Source organism: Helianthus annuus, chromosome 3 (assembly GCF_002127325.2).
Source record: "Helianthus annuus cultivar XRQ/B chromosome 3, HanXRQr2.0-SUNRISE, whole genome shotgun sequence".
Taxonomy (NCBI): Eukaryota; Viridiplantae; Streptophyta; class Magnoliopsida; order Asterales; family Asteraceae; genus Helianthus; species Helianthus annuus.
The window spans coordinates 165,959,214-165,978,238 of NC_035435.2; the positions used below are offsets into that span (position 1 = coordinate 165,959,214).

A 19,025-nucleotide genomic window follows, 5' to 3' on the forward strand; every position below is an offset into this window, starting at 1 on the left:
AAAATTTTATTTTTTATAAAAGAATACCAAGGGCATTATAGTCATGTTATCAAGACATAATGAATCTATACTAACGGTGTTAGTGATGTGGACTGAAACAGTTAGAATCAGCAAACTAATGGACGATAAATGCAATTTTTAAACTATTGGAATAAGAGTGTTAAAATCAGCAAACAACAAGGACGAAAATTGAGGTTTACTCATAAAACTATTTTTGCCTACTTCACTAAAACTCAAAAGTATAGGGACTTAAACTGCCATCACGCGTTAAAACATAGAGAAACAACACATCACCTCAAATCACAATCGATTCCTTCACTCACAAGAACGACGATATCAAATCAAACACCATAAAATAACTCTTCTTCCCCATTTTTTCTCAATCACCGCCATAGCTACATCTCTCTGACCTGCTGGACCTCATCTCTAATCATCCGCACTGTTTCTCACAGGTTTTTTTTTATAATCTCTTACACTTAATTACGAAGTTATGACCTATATTGTTGAAGATCTGATGTTACTGCATCTTAATTAGTTGTCAAATTGTTATGCTGTTTATGTATGATTAGCTTACTTGATTGCTGATTTGAGTTAGGAGAGTTTAGGTTTAGCGGATCCGAATTTGGCTATGAAAACCTAGATTTATACGCGAAATTAGTTGTGGAATTGTTATGTAACCGCTATCTGCATATGTATGATTTGGTTATGTGTTTGCTGATTTGAGTTAGGAGAGTTTAGGTTTAGCGGATCTGAATTTTGGCTGTGAAAACCTAGATTTGTACGGACGTGAATATCCTAGGGTTTAGGATGGAAATTGTTTCCGTTTATGTTGATTGTAGTGCTTCTGTATTGGTATATGACTGTTTGAGGAGTTTATATTAACCAGATTTGAATTAATTTTGGTTTGATTGTGGTTCAGTTTGTTGAGGATAATTTGATTTGGCATTTGGCATTTGGAGGATTTGATCTGAATTGGCAAGATGGTTGGCTTTGAGATGGATGACTGGAAAAGTGAGTTTTAACTGCTTTACTCTTTTTTCTGCATTGTTTTTGTTGGCTTGTTGCTGCATAGTAATGTGATGTGTACGGGCGTGTACCTTCAATCGGTTGTATCTTTAAGTTTTATATATGTGAAGCTGATATGGATGTTTCTGTCTTTATGATATTATGTCATGTAGTGGAGTTTTAGAACTTAGGTTACCTAAAAGATGTGTTTACTATCTAAGATTTGGACTAATATGTGTATCGTTTATGTATGCCACTTGAGGCGGTGATACAGTGTTTTTGGTTTGCTTATTAGAAAGTTAACTAACTTATCGACCACATAAGTATGGTACCTGATGATGATGATAGAATACATGTTCTATTTTGATGTGTTTGTTAAAAAGGAAGTTATGGAGCATAGAAAATTATTGCCACAAACTGATTTCAAGCCAACTGTAAGCATATTGACGTCTAGGGTCATATATAAAGTTAGACTTGATGGTTACTGAAATCTGATTGGCGTTCAAGATCTGCGGGAATCCCCTTGTCCATTACCCAAGAAGCATGTTATCCGTGTTTCATATCAGTTGCATATATTTAAGCTTCACATATAAACGGTTTTTCGTGTTTTACATCAGTTGCCTATACTTAGCTTCACATATAAACGATTTTCCGTGTTGTATATCAGTTGCGTATAATTATTAAGCTTCACATGTAAACGGTTTTCTGTTATTTATCAATTGTGTATAATTAAGCTTCACATATTTTGATGTGTCAGCTTAAATGAAACGTATTAAAATTCCGTTAACTTATTACTACTGTTAAACATATCTGTCTTCAATGGAACAGAGATTGGGCTCGGATTGACCGGATTTGGTGTCTTCTTCTCATTTCTGGGAATCATTTTCTTCTTCGACAAGGGACTACTCGCCATCGGAAATGTTAGTGTTGTTTCATTGCCATCTCAGTTTCTTTTGCTCATTAATAACATTTTGTTGACAATAACTAATATATGACGATCAATCTATTGTGGTAACGAACCAGATCTTATTCATCTCGGGAGTGATTATGACAATCGGTGTCAAGTCCTCTTTGCAGTTCTTCATGAGACGCAACAACTTTAAGGTTTTCATGGTCTTCTTACTATTTACATTTTGACCCGCTGTCTTTGTGTGTCGTCATTCTAATTAATTGTTGCTCGACGTCTTCTACAGGGTACCATTTCCTTTTGTATTGGCTTCTTCTTTGTGATAATCGGATGGCCTGTAATTGGAATGGCTGCAGAGGCTTATGGTTTCATCATACTTTTCAGGTTTATTAGATGTGATTATGACACGATTACGTTTATACTGCTGTACGAATGTACGATTTACATTCGGTTGCTTACTACAAACTTTTTTTTTGCAGCGGTTTTTGGCCCACACTTTCAGTTTTTGTGCAGAAGATACCGGTTATCGGTTGGGTGTTTCAACAACCTTTTATTAGATCGGTATGTTTTTCCCACCCTTGTTACTATTCATAATGTAGTATTTTGGAATCTGTGAATGGATTATAATTTAATTTTTTTTTCTTTCTGTTTACAGTTCTTGGACCGTTACCGCAGCAAAAGGGCACCTGTATGAAATTGAATTTGCAGTTGGACAAAATTGTTGCAAAATTGTATGAAATTAAATTGAGGTTTTGAATGTTTGGTGTTGGTTTTATTTTTTTCTCAGTTTGTTAAATATTAGAAATCATAGTGTAAAGATCTCAATGGACTTGGGTTTTTGGTCATAAATTTGGTATTCTGATACGTTACCCGGTGTCATAGCTCCTACCTTTTTTTTTATGTCTTAAAAAGTATAGTTTGACTTCTGAAGTCAAAACATAATGGTAATGGTATTTGTCAAGTGTTTGAAGGTGGCTGCCCCTTGAAACATCATTTAAAGTTGTATAAAAAATGGATCTAATTATCATTGAAAATCAAGCAAGAGAATTCGTCATGGATGTATTACTCAACTGCTAGACATGGAAGCAACGGGTACCACATGATAATTAATTTCAATTATTTTTTCACGTTTTCTTTTTCATTAAACTGTATCATCTCCTAAACGTGTAACAATAATCTTTAGAGTTGAATGTCATTTTAGTCCCTGTGGTTTGTGTCATTTTGCTAGTTTAGTCCAAAGGTTTCATTTTTCTTCTGTGGGTTCAAAAAGGTTTCATTTTAGTCCATTGTGTTAACTTCATCCATTTTTTCTGTTAACGAGAAGGGCAATTCGGTTATTTTATATGGTCGAATTGCCCTTCTAGTTAACATAATTACATATAAAATGACCGAATTGCCCTTCTCGATAACAGAAAAAATGGATGAATTCAACCCAGTAGACTGAAATGGCAACGGTGAAACCTTTTTGGATCCACAGAAGAAAAATGAAACATTTAGACTAAACTGACAAAATGACCCAAACCACATAGACTAAAATGGCATTTAACTCTAATCTTTATTTATCAATAAGAAAAATGTTTTAAATCTCCGTTGAAAAACTATTAGTTTCGGTTTTCCTTCTTCCCAGTGATGAAATTCTTGAATCTAGAGTAATTCACAAGTCAAAAAGAACAAACGTGGTCAAGGCAAAAAGGTAGTCATGACTCATGAGATCTACTGGGTTTTATGCAATACCATTGTTACTTAGGGGTGTCTTGTGGAAATTCTAAACGTTGGTTGATGTGATAAGTTTTTTTTATAGTTGTGAAAAATAATCTCATCTACAAAAATTCTCACCTGTTACCTGTTGTCCCACCTATTAATTATTTTTTCTCGTTGGACTTTTGTTAGTTAAGTTCTTTTTTCGAATTTTAAACTAATATTTTAAGAATTTTGATAAAAAAATGAGACGAGTCGATTGATGTAAAAGTTACCTTGAAAGATGTTTTAAACGGTGAAAGGGTGCTTCAATTCGGGTATTTAAACTTCCAGTTAACAAAAATCAAGTCGTTTGAAACACCGTTTCAAGATAAGTTTTACATCAACGGAGATCCAGTGATATTTTTTTTAAACGGGATTGCTAGTTGGGACTTTTGAAGGTGGGGATTATTATTGGCCAACTATCAAAATGTGGGATTATTAAATCCAATTTATTACTAAAAATATATAAAAACTATCACAAATGAAAATTATTAGACCACTTGTAATGAAAATTATTAGACCACCTGTACTGGTGGTTTGTTTGGGCGTGGATGGGCAAAAAAATGCCCTGTTCACATGGTAAGACCGTGGGGTATGTTGGGGCGGGGGTTTGGGGCATGGGTTGACACGTGAACTTCGAGCCCCCCCTCCCCCCCCTTCGCTGGTGAGTGACGTGTTGGGTCGGTATGGCGGGGCGTGGCTAGCCCGCGTGGGTTTGCCGGTTTTATAAAAATTAAAAAAAAACCTAAAATTAAAAAATACACACAAAATTAAAAAAAAAAAGCCTAAAATTATTATTAAAATTTCCTAAAAATTACAAAATTCTACAAAAAAAAAAGATTACAAAATTTAAAAAAAAAACCTAAAGCGTTGGTAGATTTCGAATTGGGTGAACCGTTTGGCTTGGCCAAACGGTTATTTTTTAAATTTTAAACATAGCCGCTATGACCTAGTCAACCCAGCCAATGAGAGTCGGCCAAGGAAGACCGCTAGCCACGCCCAACGCCCGGGCTAAAACCCCTGCCCAAGAGGCCACACCGAAACCCAAGCCCACCCGGAGTGGTGACTTGGGCATTTGTACCCAACCCACGCCCCATACCCCATAGTCTAACACCGCCCCCTAAGGCCTTTTTTTGGCAAATTTTGGTTGGCTGTTTCCATGAAAATGCCGGAGTTTTGATTGTTTTCATAATAGTACCGTCAGACAACGGTCAAATAAAAAAAATTGTTTTCAAATTTTTAAAATCATTTTTTACCTATATAAACCCCAACTCTATCCGATTTTCATACACCCTTCTTATAAATCTCTTTCTCTTCTTTATAAAAAAATCATGCATCCATTACGCCCCCCTTTTGGTGTTTCGTCTCGGCCTATGAGTCCAAATTCTTATCACCCGAACACCAGCCAACCGCTACCAACTTTCAATTATCAAAATACTGACCCGAATACGATGGGTTACACACAACTATTAAATATACCACACCAATACTTTCAAGGGCCACTCGGTTTTGCATCTAATATGAACATAAGCATGTGTGGTACGCATGGTACTCAAGATGAACCCGAGATCGAGACGGTGCCGGAGACACAACCGATGCTCGAAGCCGAGGGCGGTTCTCAACTTGGAAACCGCTACCATAACAAAAAGATCCTAACGCACCGCGTACTAAAAAGAAGCTATCTAGCTTGTACCAAAGACGAGGAGTATACGTTAACACAGGCATGGCTCAACATCTCGGAGGATCCGTGATACGCGCAAAATGCAACATATAAATTATATCAAATATGGCATAAAACTAAGCCTTTTTTAGTACTAATGTTGGAAAAAGTGTGTTTTTATCTTCCTTTTGTATTTTCAGGATTAAATGAGCTCAAATTGACAAAAGAAGCAAAAAGACAACAAAATCTAACATAAATACAAGAAAAGGGACAAAAGTGGATTGCCCGACCCCTCGACAGCATGCTCCCAAGCAAAACAAAGAAAGCAGAAGACGGAACACGCCCCGTGCTCAGCGAACACGGGGCCGTGCCCAGGAAGCAACAGAAAAGACAAACTAATAGAAGCTTCTATTGCCCACCACGGGGGCGTGGTCAGAGTACTGCAGGCGCATTTATTGTAATTGCGAATTACAATTAATGAAGAAAGAGAGTGTCAGACGGCCACGGGGCCGTGCCCAGGCTTCTGTTCAGCCTATAAATAGGAGTGCTTGGAACTATTTCAACTCATCCATTGGCACACCACCTCTCTCACACTTCACCCACCACCCACCACCACCATAACACCATCATCCACCACCATCATCCATTGTCCATCATAGAGTGTGTGAGTCGTCTCGGGATCCAAGATTGATCATAAGAGTTCTTGACAATCAAAGGCCATGTTTACCTAAGTCTCTTACATCACTTGGTGAAGACAAGTGTCTAGTGTAATACTTTTTAGAGTAAACCGCCATTTTGGTCCCTATGGTTTGGTCACTTTTGCCATTTTAGTCCAAATCTCAAACTTTTTAAATCTGGGTCCCTGTGGTTTCACTTTTATTGCCGTTTTAGTCCAAAATCAAATTACCTGATATTTGGATAATAAAGTCTGATTATTTTATCTTTTTTCTCAGGGGCAAAATAGTCCATCTAAGTTAATTATAGCCTATTATTAATTAAATTAATTAAATAAATATCCCTTTACCTCATTAAACACCCAGATTTAATTTCATCTTCCCCAAATTTCTTTATCTTCCCCCAAGTTTCATCCTCATCAGGGAAATCACCACCATGGTCTGCATCAACAGCAATCATAACAAATAAATAAAATATGATGTAGGTTGATTGGGATGAGCCGGAGCCGTTACAAAATGTGAAGCGCGTAAGCCCATGGCTAGTTGAGTTAGTTTCAAGCATGCCACTAATTCATCTCTCACCATTTTCTCCACACAGAAAGAAGCTAAGACTACCAAGATCACCAGATATACCAAAAGACGGTTTTGCCCTTCCACCGTCCTTTTCAGTCAACCCTCATACCCCCAACAATTGTTTTCCTGCAGGAGGTATACAGGGAGCCAGGCATGCTCGATTTCACATCCCGTTTTCGGATCTTAACCTAACCCAACTTCAGTTTAAACCTTTTCCCTAAACACTTTGATTCACCTAAAGGTGGTAAGATTTAACAAAACTTACCAAATTACTTAAAAACGGTTGGGGGCTAATACGATGGAGAGAGAGGGGCAAGGAGAAGGAGAAGACAAGGAATTCCAAGACGGCGCCGGAGATGAAGAAGCTTCTAAAACTACAACGTTCTTCTTATCTAATCTTCCAGATGGGGTCAAAGATAGCGACATACGGGCGGAATGTGGCAGATGTGGTTTCTTGGTAGATTCATACTTGGCAAGGAAAAGGGATGTGTATGGGAAACTTTTTGCTTTTGTGAGGTTTAGCAGAATCAGAGACATGGAAAAGCTTATTAAGGCCTTAAACAGAATCTCTTTTTTTGGGAAGAAGAATCTTTGCAAAAGTGGTGAGGTTTGAGAAAGATGACCGGAAAGCGCTCGATAAAAGTAGAGGTAAGGTGGCGATCTCCAACACATGGTGGTGATTATCTCCAACACATGTTTGTGATTTCACTGATGAGGATGGAATTTGGGGGAAGATAAAGAAATTTGGGAAAGATGAAATTAAATCTGGGTGTTTAATGATGTAAAGAGATATTTATTTAATTAATTTAATTAATAATAGGTTATAATAAATTTAGATGAACCATTTTGCCCCTGAGGAAAAAGACAAAATAATCAGACTTTATTACCCAAATATCAGGTAACTTGATTTTTTGACTAAAATAGCAATAAAAGTGAAACCACAGGGACCCAGATTTATAAAGTTTAAGATTCGGACTAAAATGGCAAAAGTAACCAAACCTCAGGGACCAAAATGGCAGTTTACTCTACTTTTTATTTTTAATCTTTTGCACTTTTTATTTGGTTTTGTATTAATGACTTTAATAACTAGTTTTTTATGTTGAAGGTGATTCTTCCTTATCGTTTGTCCATGGTGTCTTGACATTATTTTACTGTCTATATAAAATAAAAGATTTTCATCATTCATATCTCCACGGTGTATATGGAGGTATGTTGGCTACCTGGTCGGGGGTTAAGGGAATGGTTTGGTAAGAGTCTTGCCCTTGTTCAGTGTTTAGAGGTCCTGCAAGGGACCTGGGTCAAATTTGGTAGGGTCTCCTTCAATACACAAAGGTATTGGATGGCGGGGATCCAAACTCTTTGACCCCATCATAAGTAAACTACTATTAATACTATAACCCGACTATTTAGGACTGTATCCCTGCTGACTCAGACTACTAGTCGAGGGTAACGTCACCTTCAAAAGAGGGGCCTACCATAATTTGCATTAATAACTTAATTAATTATCTTTCAATAATCCGACCCTTTAGGATTGTATCCTTGCTGACTCAAACTACTGGGTTGAGGGTAACGTCACCTTTAAAAGAGGTGCCTACTACAATAACTAAGATAATTTCTTAAACAAGTGCAAAAGTGCGAAAATAATCAAAGGTTACACTATACACGAGTCGGATCCAAGTGATTCATCTTGTCTATCTGTTTTTATTTTTATTTTTATTTTTCAGCATTTAGTTAGTTTTATTTTTTTAGTTTTAAAAATCTTTTCTAACATTTTGATTTGATTAGACGTTGAGGATAAACCGGTACTAAAAGATCTTGTGTCCTTGGACGACCTCGGTATCTTACCAACACTATACTACGTCCACGATGGGTGCACTTGCCCATATGTGTGTGTAGTCTTAGTAAATATCGTGTTTTATAAATTTAAAACTTGGCTAAAAAGTGTAAAAAGGGTTTAAAATATATACCTAAAACATATAGACACTTGCACACATCAATCCGAATGTTGGTAAGCGTTATTTTTTTAGTAGTATTTATTTTTATAAGTTGTATTCATTTTTTAAAATAGTTTTTTTTTTTTTGGTACTATTATTTTCAAGTTTAATAATAAATATGTGGTATTTTTTAGCCAACTATCAAACGCTACCTCTATTTTGGATAAAAATTTGAGAAACTTTTCTTAAGGAGATGGGTAAAGGTGAATATCGGGACAAAGATTTGTTATCAAGCAAATGTGTCACACCCCAACCGATGGCGGAATCATCGGGGCGCGGCACTGAGCGAAACAGATTGTTCAGAAGTTTCCATAACAACTATCATACAATTCAGTTATATAACACGTCCCATACCGTGTCCCAAATAATAACAAGTTATCATAGAAATCAACTAAACAATATGGGAACTGCTCCGACAACTCAAATTCTTAATTATTACAGACCGAATTAAATATTGTTTTAAGACTTCTAGACGGCTAACTGTAGATCTTACTGACTACAGGTGCCAGTACAAGATCTACAGAGAATTATGGCCCTGGAGCAGGTATGTGGACACTGTCCTAAGGTCACAGGCTCCTAGAAGCTTATTATTGCCTCGCTTCCCTAGCACGCTAGTAGCTTAAACACCTGTCACATACGTTAAAATAAAAGTCAATACATATAATGTAAAGGTGAGTACACAAGTTTGATATAGCATATAAAGTTCGAAAGTTTACGCATAACCAAGCACGTACACAAGGGCAAACGATGCATGTAAATTATCAACATGGGACCATCGATACCAATGACTTCGAGTTGACTGTCCGAGACAGTTCGCAATACATGATTACCACCGTAATCCATGCAAGTAATTGTCCTTAGCAACCCCCGTGTGAACGGGTGCTGAGTCCAAACTATAGTACTACGTTGCTAAAGCAGGCAGATAGCACTCCACGTGTAAACATAATAAACAGCAATCATTTAGACAAGTAATACATGCAAGTAGGTTAGCGTTCAAATAGTTTGTGTTGTTTGTGAATTTGATAGATTACGTATGTAACACCCAAAAGTGCGGAAAGCAAAAAGGGATCGAGTATACTCACAGTGGTTGGTTGTGGATTGAAAGGAGCACTGAGAATAGGTTAGCCTGAATAGTTCGATAACAATACAATGAGTAATGCGGAAAAAGTGAACAGTGGAAACTGGATCGGATAGACCATTCGATCGGACGGCTGTTCGATCGAGTGGGCTGTTCGATTGGGTTAAAGTCCGTTCGAACGTCCCGTTCGATCGGCCGGCTGGCTCGATCGGCTGATTCTTTCAAGTGGATTGTTTCTTCCTTTGATGTGAAGGATGTGTTTGTGTATGATGGTTTGTATTACCTTTCAAGTTGGCCGATCGAACAGTCCGTTCGATCGGTTGGTCCAACCGATCGGTTAGCATTGCACACTTGGCAAATTGTCACTCGATCGGGTGGCATGCTCGATCGGGTGACATCCCAATGTTTCGAAGAGGTTTAGCGTTGAAGTGTAGTATCTCATGATTCGATGAGTAATGTTTACAATCGAGTGGCTCGATCGATCGAACAGAACCCTGTCAATACTACACCTCATGAGTTTGTGGCCAGATGCTAGTCGATCGATTAGCCTAGTCGATCGGCTGGCGTAGTCGTTCGGTTGGGCTGTTCGTTCGAATAGCCTAACCGTTCGGCCAGCCCCTGACCTGGTTAGTCCATCGCCTAGCACTTGGTTATTTCCCGTTATTTTATTGATGTTTTAGAGATAGTTGGACCACAAGTTGAAACATAAAAACCTCAGCCTTTACTTTACTCACTGACTCGGCTGGAATCACCCAAGCTCGGTCAGGGAGCTTTCAAGGACCTAAGTTTAACGTTTAACTCGTAATCGGTAATCTCGTGGTGAAGTCCGAATCTTGAACCATGTGTTTGTTTAGAATGATTTATAGGTCGGTTCAAGCTTCGTTTTCGCCGGTTTGAGTGTAAAAGAGTTGAAAGATAGATGGAAACCCGTCTTTCAATCCTTTTCCACCGTGAAATGTTAAGATCTTTGGTAGATTTTAGGTTGTTCATGTGGAAATCGGTTAGATCTAAGTTATTCATGGTGGAATGATGCCGAACTTAGTGTTCTTGAAGAACACCATGATGACATCACCCAAGAACACCTAGATCTTGGTGATTTCACGGTTGGAATTCAGATTTTGAAAGATAGAAAGATGGAGAATCGATTAAGGATCAAAAACGTACAAAGATTGGAGTAAAATACTTACAGGTTTGAGAGAAATCTGAGAAATGGCGAGAATAGAAGGCTGGTCGGTCAGAGCTTTTCCAAAAGTGGAAAGCTTGACAAGGACAGCCCTATTTATAGGCTTCCAAAAGTGGAAAGGGTTAGCTGATCGAACAGCATCCCTGATCGAGCGGCTGCCCGATCGAACAGCCTGTTCGATCGGCTAGCCTGTTCGATCAGGTTGCCCCGTCCGATCGGCTTGCCTGGTTTTGAGTGTTTCGCGACGATTTTTGATATTTCGATTTCGATAGATTGAGGAGTAGGGTAGGATAGAGTTTCTATTCAAATTACTTTCAGTCCCAACTACTATTTCTAACATACAAGCATCCTTACAACCTATTTTCAAAGTCGGTTTCGATTGAGTTTGATTATCCTTCGATTCTTGATTGATTTTGATTGATTCACCACACACTTTAACATAAAGTAAGCATGCACAAGTAACACGTAAGGCACACACACGTATAAAAGCATTAAAATTATCCACACTTGAGTTCGATGATTGATTTGATTAGCTTGATTATTGATTGACTAGCTTTATTGCATTGTTACTTCCTATCATTCACAGTCGGTCGTTGATTCACAGTTCGATTATCGGCCGATTAGTTTGATTATACAACACTTACTCCAAATAATATGAAAATCAAAATGAAACTAAAATAAAATTAATCTTTATTGATCTTTAATTCCAATAACAGTCAACTCTTGACTTTGACTTTGACTTTTGGGAAAACACGGGGTGTTACAGTCTCCCCTCCTTTAGGGAATTTCGTCCCGAAATTAGACCGAGAACCGTACATCGCCGTGTGCTTTTACCAATTTGATGCTTCAGATCTATCTGAACAACTGCGGGTACTTGGCCTTCATGTCACTTTCGAGTTCCCAAGTGAACTCCGCGCCTCGTTTGCCTTCCCATCGTACTTTTACAATAGGAATGCGAGAGCGTCTGAGTTGCTTGGTCTGTCGGTCCATGATTTCGACAGGCTTTTCCACGAAGTGTAGCGTCTCATTGACCTGAAGATCGTCGAGTGGTATTATTGCGTCGTGGTCGGCTACGCATTTTCGAAGGTTTGAAATATGGAAAGTCGGGTGGACATTGCTGAGTTCCTCCGGTAATTCGAGTTTGTAGGCAACTTTACCGATCCTTTCCAGAATCTTAAAAGGTCCAACAAATCGAGGCGCAAGTTTTCCTCTTTTGCCGAATCGGACTACTCCCTTCCAAGGTGATACCTTTAGGAGTACGTAGTCGCCAACTGCAAATTCGCGGGGCTTGCGTCGTTTATCGGCGTACATCTTTTGTCTGTCCCGGGCCTTCACCAAGTTTTCCCTTATCTGGTGGATCTTGTCAGTCGTTTCTTGCAGAATCTCGGGCCCAGTCAATTGTGAGTGACCGACCTCGTGCCATACAATAGGCGAGCGACATCTCCTACCATACAAGGCTTCGAAAGGTGCCATTTCAATGCTGGAGTGATAGCTATTATTGTACGAAAATTCGACCAACGGTAGGTGTTTGCTCCAACTACCACCAAAATCGATAACACACGCACGGAGCATGTCTTCAATAGTACGAATCGTTCTTTCAGTCTGCCCGTCGGTTTGCGGGTGGAATGCGGTACTCAAATTCAGCGTCGTACCAAGAGCTGCTTGAAAAGTTTCCCACAATCTCGATGTAAACCGAGCATCGCGATCAGAAATGATGTCTCGAGGCGTACCATGATTCTTAATGATCTCGTCGGTGTAGATTTGGGCTAACTTGGCCACCTTATAGTCTTCTCGTATTGGCAGAAAGTGGGCTGATTTGGTTAGACGGTCGACTATAACCCAAATACTGTCGTGACCTGATGGCGTGGTCGGAAGCTTAGTTATGAAATCCATAGCTATGCTTTCCCACTTCCATACGGGTATCGGCGGTTGTTCGAGTAAGCCTGAAGGTCTTTGGTGTTCAGCCTTGACTCTTGCACAAGTTAAACAGCTACCAACATAAAGAGCAATATCCCTTTTCATCCCAGGCCACCAGTACTTGTAGCGAAGGTCCTGGTACATTTTGTCCGCACCGGGATGAATGGAATATCGGGATTTGTGGGCTTCGTTCATGATGATCTTTCGCAAATCTGTCCTCCTCGGAACCCAGATTCGGTCCAGATAATAGAATATCCCGTTGGCTTTGCTCACGAGCTGAGTTCCATCGTGATAGATTCGTTCTTTCTTCAACGTACGCTCGTTAAAGCAAGCGTGTTGTGCTTCGCGGATGAGAGCTTCGAGGTTATACTGAGCCTGGATGTTTCGAACACCTATTACGTAATTCTTTCTGCTGAGGGCGTCTGCAACTACATTCGCCTTGCCTGGGTGATAACGGATCTCACAGTCGTAATCGTTGAGAAGTTCTACCCATCGGCGTTGACGCATATTGAGTTCTCTCTGGTTAAAGATATGTTGTAGGCTCTTGTGATCGGTGAAGATCGTACACTTTGTACCATACAGGTAGTGTCGCCAAATCTTTAAGGCAAAGACAACTGCGCCTAGCTCGAGGTCATGGGTTGTATAGTTCTTCTCGTGGATTTTGAGCTGTCGAGATGCGTAAGCTATAACCTTGTCTCGTTGCATGAGAACACAGCCAAGTCCAAGGTTTGAAGCATCACCATAGACAACGAAGTCATCGCTTCCGTCCGGCAGTGTAAGAACTGGTGCATGGCACAACATGTGTTTGAGGGTTTGGAAAGCAGTCTCCTGCGCGGTTCCCCACACAAAAGGCTTGTCTTTATGAGTAAGGGAGGTAAGCGGTACAGCAATCTTTGAGAACCCTTCGATGAATCGCCGGTAGTAACCGGCTAATCCGAGAAAAGAGCGAACTTCTGACGGATTCTTTGGCGTAACCCATCCCTTGACTGCCTCAATCTTTGCAGGATCAACGTGTATACCCCGACTATTCACAATGTGACCCAGAAATTGAACTTCCTCCAACCAGAACTCACACTTGGAGAACTTGGCGTAGAGTTGGTTTCCCTGAAGCAACTCGAGAACCAATCGTAAATGCTGCGCATGTTCGGCTCTCGATCTGGAATAGATCAGGACATCGTCGATAAATACAATGACGAAACGGTCTAAGAACGGTTTACACACGCGATTCATCAGATCCATAAAGACCGCGGGTGCGTTGGTCAAACCAAAAGGCATGACAACAAATTCGTAGTGGCCGTATCGGGTTCGAAAAGCGGTTTTGGGTATGTCTTCCTCTTGAATCCGTAGCTGATGGTAGCCTGAACGTAGATCAATCTTGGAGAAACACTGAGCACCTTGTAGTTGGTCAAACAGATCATCGATTCTTGGTAAGGGGTATCGGTTCTTAATGGTCAGCTTGTTCAATTCCCGGTAATCGATGCACATTCGGAACGACCCGTCCTTCTTTTTGACGAAAAGGACTGGTGCGCCCCATGGAGAAGTGCTCGGGCGAATGAAGCCTTTTTCAAGTAACTCTTGGAGTTGGTTTGAGAGTTCTCGCATCTCGGATGGAGCGAGTCGATACGGAGCTTTGGCCACTGGGTTGGCTCCTGGAATAAGGTCGATTCGAAAGTCGATATCACGACTTGGAGGTAATCCAGGAAGATCATCAGGGAACACCTGAGGAAATTCTCGGACAACAGGAACATCCTTGACTTCAACTTTCCTTTTCTTGTCCGTTTCTGCTACAACAATGTTGGCCAAGAAGGCTCGATATTCCTTGCGGAGATATTTGCGAGCTTGAAGACATGACATGAGCTTGAGATCTTTTGCAGCAGTTTCACCATAAACACATAGAATATCACCACTAGCTAGCACAAAACGAATCATTTTATCGGAACACACAACTTCAGCATGGTTTTCACGAAGAAAGTCCATGCCTACTATGACATCGAAACTTCCGAGCTGCATTGGAATGAGATTAATCGGAAATATATGATTGTTGAGCTCGAGAGTACAATCACGGAGCACAGAGTTGACAGCAATGGTTCTTCCGGTAGCGACTTCTACTTCGAAGGGTGACGAAAGATAAGAGCGCTTACGTCTAAGAAGCTTCTCAAATTCAATTGACACAAAGCAGTTATCGGCTCCAGTATCAAACAAACATGATGCATATATACCATTCACAGGGAACGTACCATTGACCACGTTGTTATCAGCTTGAGCCTGGCGTGCGTTGATGTTGAAAGTTCTGGCGTGAGCGGCTTGTTGTTGAGGCTGTTGTTGTTGCTGGGGTTGTTGGGCTTCTTGTTTCACCACTCTGTTCGGGCACCGGTTTGCGAAGTGGTTAGGGTCACCACATACAAAGCAGGTCCGAACATTGTTTGCCGGGGCCCGTGCAGCTTGAGGAGCTTGAGGAGCAGGTAGCAGGGCTTGGTTAACAGCGGCTTGAGCTTGCGTTTGACGAGGACCATAGCGGCAATCCGCAGTGAAATGCCCGTAAACGTTGCAGTGGGCACAGTAACGGCAGGCCACACCCACCGGGTGATGATAAGAACATGTAGCACAGAGTGGGTGGGGGCCGGTGTACGCACGCTTAGCCGGCGGCGCATTGATCACTGGCGCAGCGCGCTGTGGTTGTTGCTGTTGTGGCGGTACTGACTGAAGAGGAGCAGCATTGGTTGCGGCGGCGCAACTCTTGTTCTTCTTTCTTCTTCTCGAGGACTTGGAGGCTTGAGCAGTAGGGTTGTCGGTTGATGCGGCAGTCACTTGATGCAACGACTTGGATGGCTTATCCCAGACACCAGCCTTAACTCGCTTGTCGTTAATCTCGGCAGCGAGTAGGTAGGTTTCCTCGATTGATGCGGGTTTGGCGGCGAACACAAAATCTGCAACACAATCCGGAAGAGCACGGATGTATTTCTTGATGGTCATCTCAGGAGTCTTGACCTGGTCTGGACAGATAATGCTCAGTTGTTTGAAACGGGCGGTGAGACCAGCGTTGTCGCCCTCCTTCTGCTTGATGGTCCAGAACTCATCCTCCAACTTTTGGCGTTCATGGGGAGGACAGAACTCGTCCAGCATGATAGCCTTCAGTTCCTCCCACGTCAGCTCGTAGGCAGCGTCGTTCCCGCGCTTATTCCTTTCGGCTGTCCACCAGTCCAATGCCCGCGACTGGAAGACACCGGTAGCATTGAGAGTTCGAAGATGATCCGGGCATCCGCTTTGACGAAGGGTAACTTCCACAGAGTCAAACCAGTGAAATAAGCCTGTAGGGCCCTCTTCACCGGTGAACTCCTTCGGTCCACACGCCTTAAATTGCTTGAAACTGAACGGAGCTTTGCTGGATTCAGTGAGGGTTCGGGATTCTTCCGACGACTTGCTGGTGTTTTCGTACACCTCACTGACAGCTTTCGCTACAGACCTCGAGATGAGCTTGGCGAGACGTCGGTCTCTCTTTTCCTGACGGGAAAGGTTTTGGCGAGTTCTTGATGATGACGACATGGTCTGCAATAGACATCGCCATAGGGCTCAACACAACGAATTCGAATCTCGCACGTCTTAGTTCACTAAAGCTTAGAATCACGTCGCATCTCACGTCACGTATCACATATAAACACATAAGCACATAATCATAGAGGCACATAAGCACAGAAGCAATTAGCGCACATAAGCAATTAAGCAAATAGAGCACTTAATTTCCTAAACACGTACGCAATTTTATCACAGAGGCTGTCAGAAAACAGAAACCTATAACCACAAGTCGAGTGTCGTTCGTTTTGCATATCGGATAGCATCACATTGTATCGTTTAACTTAGTCGTATAGCGTAGCATAGCACACTGGGTTCGTTTAGATCACATCAACAGGGATTCGAATCGAGATAGGATAGCAACAAAAGTCACGCAGATTGATAACAAATGGAGCAGTCAACGAATCTTAAAACACGTAAACAGGTAAATCATATAAAATCAACGAAGCAACACTCAAAATCGGAAAATGGATTGTCTGCGGCTACTAGACTTTGACTAACCATGGCAATTTAACTATTCACAGTTGACTTGTCGTCACTTTCGACTCTAGGGGACATGTTTCTGCCTCGATTCTTGGGCATTATGCATGCGCATTCTAGGCCATACTCGTGAGTTCAGGTCGTTGGAGTCCGTCAATTGCCTTGGCGAGATAAAATAAAGTTGGAATAACTGCCAAGGTTAGGGTTTCACCCCTAGCTCAGCAATTTCTTCCTTGTTTTAAGGAAATTTAGAGGAAAGTTTTCATCAAATTACGGGTTTCAGCCCTGATTTGGTATAATTCTCCCCCGTTTGTTGATAGAAATTTGCACAAAGTAATTGGCAAAATTTGTAATTTAGGCAGAAATTCGCGGGTTTCACTCCTAATCCCGTCCAAACTACAAAATTTGGCTCGGAGTTCGGATGTAATGATAGAATAGAAGGAAACAACATAAAATAAGCACATAAACTTGGTCTCTTGGTTCCTAGCTATAGTCTAGGTCTCTAAGACAGCGATCCGGACTAGATCGTGTCTAACCTAATTCCCTATAGTTATGGCTCTGATACCAATCTGTCACACCCCAACCGATGGCGGAATCATCGGGGCGCGGCACTGAGCGAAACAGATTGTTCAGAAGTTTCCATAACAACTATCATACAATTCAGTTATATAACACGTCCCATACCGTGTCCCAAATAATAACAAGTTATCATAGAAATCAACTAAACAATATGGGAACTGCTCCGACAACTCAAATTCTTAATTATTACAGACCGAATTAAATATTGTTTTAAGACTTCTAGACGGCTAACTGTAGATCTTACTGACTACAGGTGCCAGTACAAGATCTACAGAGAATTATGGCCCTGGAGCAGGTATGTGGACACTGTCCTAAGGTCACAGGCTCCTAGAAGCTTATTATTGCCTCGCTTCCCTAGCACGCTAGTAGCTTAAACACCTGTCACATACGTTAAAATAAAAGTCAATACATATAATGTAAAGGTGAGTACACAAGTTTGATATAGCATATAAAGTTCGAAAGTTTACGCATAACCAAGCACGTACACAAGGGCAAACGATGCATGTAAATTATCAACATGGGACCATCGATACCAATGACTTCGAGTTGACTGTCCGAGACAGTTCGCAATACATGATTACCACCGTAATCCATGCAAGTAATTGTCCTTAGCAACCCCCGTGTGAACGGGTGCTGAGTCCAAACTATAGTACTACGTTGCTAAAGCAGGCAGATAGTACTCCACGTGTAAACATAATAAACAGCAATCATTTAGACAAGTAATACATGCAAGTAGGTTAGCGTTCAAATAGTTTGTGTTGTTTGTGAATTTGATAGATTACGTATGTAACACCCAAAAGTGCGGAAAGCAAAAAGGGATCGAGTATACTCACAGTGGTTGGTTGTGGATTGAAAGGAGCACTGAGAATAGGTTAGCCTGAATAGTTCGATAACAATACAATGAGTAATGCGGAAAAAGTGAACAGTGGAAACTGGATCGGATAGACCATTCGATCGGACGGCTGTTCGATCGAGTGGGCTGTTCGATTGGGTTAAAGTCCGTTCGAACGTCCCGTTCGATCGGCCGGCTGGCTCGATCGGCTGATTCTTTCAAGTGGATTGTTTCTTCCTTTGATGTGAAGGATGTGTTTGTGTATGATGGTTTGTATTACCTTTCAAGTTGGCCGATCGAACAGTCCGTTCGATCGGTTGGTCCAACCGATCGGTTAGCATTGCACACTTGGCAAATTGTCACTCGATCGGGTGGCATGCTCGATCGGGTGACATCCCAATGTTTCGAAGAGGTTTAGCGTTGAAGTGTAGTATCTCATGATTCGATGAGTAATGTTTACAATCGAGTGGCTCGATCGATCGAACAGAACCCTGTCAATACTACACCTCATGAGTTTGTGGCCAGATGCTAGTCGATCGATTAGCCTAGTCGATCGGCTGGCGTAGTCGTTCGGTTGGGCTGTTCGTTCGAATAGCCTAACCGTTCGGCCAGCCCCTGACCTGGTTAGTCCATCGCCTAGCACTTGGTTATTTCCCGTTATTTTATTGATGTTTTAGAGATAGTTGGACCACAAGTTGAAACATAAAAACCTCAGCCTTTACTTTACTCACTGACTCGGCTGGAATCACCCAAGCTCGGTCAGGGAGCTTTCAAGGACCTAAGTTTAACGTTTAACTCGTAATCGGTAATCTCGTGGTGAAGTCCGAATCTTG

The 19,025-nt window shown here is 41.1% G+C and overlaps 1 protein-coding gene across 1 annotated transcript; it reads left to right on the plus strand.

Moving 5' to 3' along the window:
- The first annotated feature begins 296 nt into the window (after window positions 1–296).
- On the plus strand, window positions 297–2,781 carry LOC110930522 (vesicle transport protein GOT1). Its single transcript, XM_022173839.2, has 7 exons — window positions 297–452; window positions 920–1,011; window positions 1,834–1,925; window positions 2,029–2,109; window positions 2,199–2,296; window positions 2,392–2,473; window positions 2,568–2,781. The coding sequence occupies exons 2-7, from the start codon at window positions 981–983 to the stop codon at window positions 2,604–2,606; spliced, it is 423 nt and encodes a 140-aa protein (XP_022029531.1). The 5' UTR covers window positions 297–452; window positions 920–980; the 3' UTR covers window positions 2,607–2,781.
- Window positions 2,782–19,025: the final 16,244 nt, after the last annotated feature.

What these genes read in the sequence shown, in the direction of transcription:
- LOC110930522 (XM_022173839.2), top strand. Translation starts at nt 981, where the DNA reads ATGGTTGGCTTTGAGATGGATGACTGGAAAA. An exon ending in TGAGACGCAACAACTTTAAG is followed by an intron (nt 2,110 to 2,198) that starts GTTTTCATGGTC and finishes CGTCTTCTACAG; the next exon opens with GGTACCATTTCCTTTTGTAT. An exon ending in AACAACCTTTTATTAGATCG is followed by an intron (nt 2,474 to 2,567) that starts GTATGTTTTTCC and finishes TTCTGTTTACAG; the next exon opens with TTCTTGGACCGTTACCGCAG.